The sequence below is a fragment of the Saccostrea cucullata genome, unplaced genomic scaffold (assembly GCF_032062105.1).
Source record: "Saccostrea cucullata isolate Sc308-1 unplaced genomic scaffold, CSIRO_AGI_Scuc_v1 ctg5880, whole genome shotgun sequence".
Taxonomy (NCBI): domain Eukaryota; kingdom Metazoa; phylum Mollusca; class Bivalvia; order Ostreida; family Ostreidae; genus Saccostrea; species Saccostrea cuccullata.
In genome coordinates, this window is record NW_026929082.1 from 1 (window position 1) to 6,663 (window position 6,663).

The 6,663-nt window shown below is 42.2% G+C and overlaps 1 protein-coding gene across 1 annotated transcript; it reads left to right on the plus strand.

Annotated features, from left to right (window-relative positions):
• Positions 1-3,811: 3,811 nt before the first annotated feature.
• LOC134279744 (uncharacterized) lies at positions 3,812-5,500 on the plus strand. The gene has a single exon (XM_062762156.1). It carries the CDS (start codon positions 3,812-3,814, stop codon positions 5,498-5,500), a length of 1,689 nt encoding a protein of 562 aa, XP_062618140.1.
• Positions 5,501-6,663: the final 1,163 nt, after the last annotated feature.

Below are 6,663 nucleotides of genomic sequence, written 5' to 3' on the forward strand. Positions count from 1 at the left end.
TTAGTGTATTTAAACGACAAAATAAACATGTCCCATCTGCCCGACAGGAAACTCTATCAATAAATCTATACATTCCTTTACTTATGTAATAATTTCTTACTTGTTTACCACATTCTCTTGGAGGAAACACTAGCTATTAATACGACTTTATGTCCTCAATTAAATTTAAAACAATACCGGTAGTTTTTCAATTAATATCGAATGAACACAGGCATACAATTTGTATAATAGGCCGAGGGCGGACCTTTTCTTATAGAGCCAGGCGGACCTAATATGTTATCGTATTAGGTCCAGACGGACCTTAAAACGAGGCGGACCAAATATTATGCGACACCGGTCAGCAGGGGATGCTAACTCATCCATGGCACCTGATCACACCTCCGATGTTTTGGAGGTCTGTGTTTGCTCTGCTCCTATTTTGTATTGTTTTATGATCTTTGATACTGAATACTGTTCGATATCTCCATATCCTTCATTTCATCAAATAAAAGTGGTTATTTGTTGTAGTGTCTCCGACATTTTACACACCGTTGAAAAATCGTATACACCAATGACAAATTACTGGACTAAACCAGTATTCCAATTAATTAAAGTTGATTGAATAAATGTTTTGTTTTTGACGACGTTTCAACCATATTAAAGTATAATTGTATGATTAGACGTTCGGATGGCCAATCGATTTTTCTGTCATACTATATGCATCAGAAAATGGCGATGACCGATTTATTTGTGATATATTTAATTTTTAATCATCTTTGACTCGTTTTATAAAGAAAATAATAATTTCAATCAGTTCACTTTATGTACAAGATTAAGGCATTTACCTTGGTCCGTGCGCATTTTCGGCGACCGCTGATGATCGTTAATAATCGAAATTTTTACAAAAATACTAAGTTCAAATAATAAAAACCAAACTATTCTGACTTGGATTTTTATAAGTAATATTTTGGTTTACAATAATCATATTTTGAACAATTCATTTTGACAAAAACGCCATTGTCCACGAACTTTTTGGACAACCCTGCCGACCGGTCACACCCGCCTTGTGCTCCTTGTCATGATCGGGAAATAACGGGAAAATCCGTCGTCAATTCAGTGTATAAAAGTAGTATTAACGGCCTAGTTGGCCGGGTCAACTGAGTGCACTTTTGGCCCTGGGGGGATCGGTGGGTCAAGGGAGTGCACTTTTAGCCCTGGGGGATAGGGGGGTCAACTCAGTACAGGGCCCCTATGGGCTAGGGGGTTCAGCTCATTACATAGCCCTAAGTACGGCGCTTACACTGTATATAGTTTTTTTTACTATACGCTGCTACTACGATTCAACGCTGGTACTACGATTTGGCAGCGAGTCAAGAATGTGATTATGACGTCACGTTTTCATTCACAGTCTAGCCAGCCAGCCGGTTCAAACTGGATTTTCTGAAAACAATAACAACACACAATACAGACAATAACAGATTTTATTCAGAATCAAAATACATACACAAATTTACTTTTTCTTCTTCTGTGCCTTATCAGGGATCTGTAATCAATCACTCTGTTACACCCCAAATTTGACAATAAATATTGAAAACAATACAAAAGGGTATTTCAGCAATCAGGTAGTAGGCGTAACTGTCTGAAAGTTTTCTCTTTTCCAGGTCCCGGAACAAATTTTGAAGACAGTCTTCTAAATTTCTGTACCAGATACTTGTATCCAGAATACCAGGATCATCCTCGATTGACCATTTGTATTGAGTAAGACCATACATTCCCTGAATATAGCTGAAGTCTAAGTTTCTTCTCTTAGGACAATCTGCAGCATGAAACTTATTTCTGCTTTCAAACCACACTCTTTGGCCAAATTCTCTTTGATTAGATTCTGTGGAATGGAATTTAAAATTCATGAAATGCAGTGTAATCCTAACGATTATCTATGCCTGAACCTACGCCACGATTCTTTGGATTCAGATATTTGGTACGAGTTTACGCAATGTAAACATTTAAACGAGGACCTTTTTTTAGACAAGATAGAAGCCGTGCAACAATCCAAAAAGGAGTTCAAACTGGGCAATGGATCCCTGGAATTCGATTTGTTTCACGTCAAGTATCCACAAGGCAGTGGTGGAGACAGAACCAAACATCTACAAGTGAATAAGGAGAGTTTTAAGAATAATAAAAGAGCCATCGTTCGGATCGTCAATCCCTGGGATAAATTTTGTTTGGCTAGAGCCATCGTCGTTACTAGATTACACAGTCAGAAACCGGAACATCCAGACCCCGAATGGGAAAAACAATGGAAACGCATGAGATTAGGAGATGTAAGAGCCAATGACCAGAAGAACCAAGCAATAGAACAGGCCGAGTGTGATATCAATCAGTCTTGTGGACCCCGAGAATGGGAGAAATTACAACAGGTATTAGCTCCTCGGTATCGACTGAAAATATTTCAGTTCAAGTCCACTTCGACTAAACTCTGTTTAGAAATGGAACTTATTTGAACATTTTGTTAGACGAAGAGCATTGCGATGCCATCCTATCGATGCCGGGAGTAACGGGGAACCAACATTACTGTGATCATTGTGATGTGGGGTACAGGACTGTCACAGAACATCGGACTCATTGCCCTCATCGATGTCCCTTTTGCTTAGGACACCCCAAATGTCCCGAAGACGGGAGAACATTCATTGTCAGCAATGCCAAGGATTTTTTAAGAACAGGACCTGCTACGAAAATAATTTAAGACCCCATAGTAAGAAGACCACCACCAGTGTCTGCGGTTTAATGGGACTATGCGATAAGTGTCATGTATGGATGCCTAAGAAATTATTCCCTCATCACAAGTGCGGAGGACAGAAACACTGTAAGATTTGTAAGAAAATCGTCGATGCTGATCACCAGTGCTACGTACAACAGAAGCCCGAGAACAAGAAGAAGGGGAAAGAGACCTTACAGTTTTACATCTATTTCGATTTCGAATGCACTCAGGAAACCGGCATCCACATCCCTAATCTGTGTGTGGCACACCGCGTCTGTCAACATCGTCTGTCAACATTGCGGTCACTTACCCATAGAACAACCCTGTCCTCATTGTCAACACATGGGACCCCGTCAGCACCTATTTAAAGGACCAGACACCTTAAAGAAGTTCATGGACTGGTTATTACAACCCACTACAGGTACTAAGAATTCCACTTTAGTACACGATGAGGCCATCGTCATCGCCCATAACTTCAAAGGATACGACGGACAGTTCATTTTGAATCACCTGGTGCATTCCTCTTGCCTGAAACCTAACGTCATCATGAACGGCACTAAGATCTTGTACGTGGAAATATGCGGACTGAAATTCATCGACTCGTATAATTTCTTACCATTTCCTTTGGCCAAGATGCCCTCAGCTTTCGGATTCAGCGAACTCAAGAAAGGCTATTTCCCCCACTTTTTCAATACGGAACAGAACCAGAATTACGTGGGGACTTATCCACCCGCAGAGGACTACAATCCGGACGAAATGTCTATCAGTGGACGACAGGCCTTTTTCGAATGGTACAAACAACAGACCGGAAAAGTGTTTGATTTCCAGAAAGAGTTTGTAGAGTATTGTGTCTCGGACGTCGACATTTTATGACGATGCTGTGCACAGTTTAGAGCCACCCTCAAGACTTTGGTCAATGTGGACCCTTTCCAGGAATCCATCACTTTTGCCAGTGCTGCCAATTTAGCCTACCGTCGATTATTCATGGATAAAGAGACCATTGCCATCATTCCGAACCTGGGGTATCAACCAGCATGACAATATTCGGCCAAAGCCTGTCGGTGGCTCACCTGGATGAGTCAACAGAGCGGATGTCACATACGCCATGCCAGAAATGGGGGTGAAGTCAAGATCGGAAATTATACCGTCGACGGATACCAGGAAGCGACTCGCACCGTCTACGAATTTTATGGGTGCTATTGGCACTTATGCCCCACCTGCTATCCCAGTTTACAGACCGAAACTCATCCTCACCGGACCCAATTTACTTACCAGGAATTACACAAAGAAACTCTCAGAAGGAGTTTGGCCTTGGAGGACATGGGGTACAATGTTCGTAGTATCTGGGAGCACAATTTCGATCAGCAAGTGCAAAGAGATGCGAGTTTACAGCATTTTGTACGAGACCTGGACATTCCCGATCCTTTGAACCCCCGAGACGCCCTGTACGGAGGCCGGACCAATGCGACGCGATTATATTGTGAGGAAGGGGACATGAGATACGTGGACATTTGTTCCCTATACCCTTACGTGTTGAAACACAGACCTTTTCCTGTGGGGCATCCCGAGATCATCACAGACGAGTTCCAGGACGTGAGAAGTGATTTCGGCCTCATTCACTGTCGGGTCTTACCACCCCGAGGCCTCTATCACCCCGTATTACCTTATCGGACGGGAGGCAAGTTATTATTTCCCTTATGTCGCACGTGTGCCGAACGACAGGATTCTACTTCTCAAGATCAATGTCAACACACTGATCAGAAACGCAGTCTCACGGGCACCTGGGTGACGACCGAATTACATAAAGCCCTGGACATGGGATATACCTTAGAGCGAATCTACGAAGTGTGGCATTTTAAAGAAAGCAGACAGGATTTATTCAGACACTACATCGATACCTTCCTCAAGATCAAACAGGAAGCCTCCGGATTTCCCCCCGACTGTGAGACCTCAGAACAACAACAAGATTACATTCGACAAGTCTTAGACAAAGAAGGCATCCTAATGGACATTCTCAGTATCGAGAAGAATCCAGTGAGAAGAACCATCGCTAAACTCTTTTTAAATTGTCTGTGGGGAAAATTTGCTCAACGCTTGTTATTACCCAAAACCAGATACTTGGACGAAGAAGAGGAATTACAGCAACTCTTACAAGATTCGACTCTCGACATCAAGGGCATGCGACTCTTAGTCAATAAAGAGGATTCCAATGAGGAGAAGATGCTGGTGAATTATCAAAACAAACAGGAATTCGTCGAAGAATGTCCCTTTGGAAACGTGGTCCTGGCTTGTTTTACCACTGCGCATGCCCGCTTACACCTCTACGAGACTTTACAACCTTTAGGAGATCGGGTCCTTTATTTCGATACGGACAGCATCATTTACCAACATCGGGAAGGAGCCTTTAATCCTACCTTGGGCAATAGTTTAGGAGAATGGACCGACGAATTAGACGGGGATCACATCATCAAATTCATGTCTGCAGGCCCTAAAAATTATGGTTACCGGACGGCCAAAGGAACCGAGGTCCATAAAGTCAAAGGAATCACTCTCAACTATCGAACCTCCCAGATCGTGTCCCTAGAGACTTTAGAAAAAATGCTCCAGGGAGAAATAGAGGAAGTTACAGTACCTTATCCCCACAAAATCCTGAGGACCCGTGATCATGATGTCGTGACCAAACCTTTAGAGAAACAGTATAGAATTGTGTATGATAAGAGACAATTGTTACCCTCTTATAACACTTTACCTTATGGTTATTGATATGTTCAATGTTGACATTGAATTAAAAAAAATTGAATTGTTTTGTGTGTTTTTTTCCTTCATCTTCATACTCTCTATAAAATGTATTCTTATTCAAAATCAAAGGTCATTTCTAATCATGGGTAGTCGCGAGCCAGACCAACCCATGCGTTATCCCCAGTATGCTCAGCTCTCAAAGAGAGAAGCTACTTTTGAGCAGGGATGGCCAGAACCTCTCTTAGGAAAAATATCAGACATAGCTCGAGCCGGGTTTTACTACAGGGGAGTGAAAGATAACGCCACCTGTTTTCATTGTGGGAGAACTTTAACTAATTGGGATCTTGAGGACAATCCTTATGCAAAACATGCTTATTGGAACCCTAATTGTCCTTACATCAATCAGTATAAAGGACGAAGCTGGGTGATGGGTATATTTATCAGGTTCTTAGAGAAGCAGGGATATAAACCTTTAATTGAGATCAAACCTCTACTGAACCCAGAACCAGACGTCCAGGCTCGAGGAAAATGTCACATTTGTTTAGACGAGGAATTACAAATCGTTTTTCTACCTTGTGGACACGTGTGTTGCTGTGCCTTGTGTGCTCCTTCCTTTCGGTTTTGCCCCATCTGTCGAGGCGAGATTCAACAGTCCAAACGCCTATTTCTGTGTTAACTGTAAATAGGACCCTGAACCCATCTCTTCCTTCATTGATCAACATGTATTCCGAGGAGACACCCCTCCCCTCTTTTCAATTGAAACACGAGTTTACCATGGTGGTTGCAGGACCCTCGAAATCGGGCAAAACAGAATTCGCCAAGACATTAGTGAACAATATACACTGGATCACTCCCATGCCCGAAAAAATCGTCTGGTGTTATCGGGAATGGCAACCCGCTTACACTTCTTTAAAAGATAAAGTATATTTCATCCGAAATATTCCAGAAGACGACGAGAAATTAGTAGCCAATTTGAGTGTGCCACACTTACTCATTTTTGACGACATGATGGGAGGAAAAGCCATCGAATCCATTGTGGATTGGTTTACCCGCAAAGCGCATCATCGGAATACCAGTGTGATTTACATCACTCAGAATTTATTTGATCGAGCCGCCTCTCATCGCACCATTAGTTTGAATGCTCATTATTTAGTCTTATTCAAAAACCCCAGAGACAAATCTCAGAT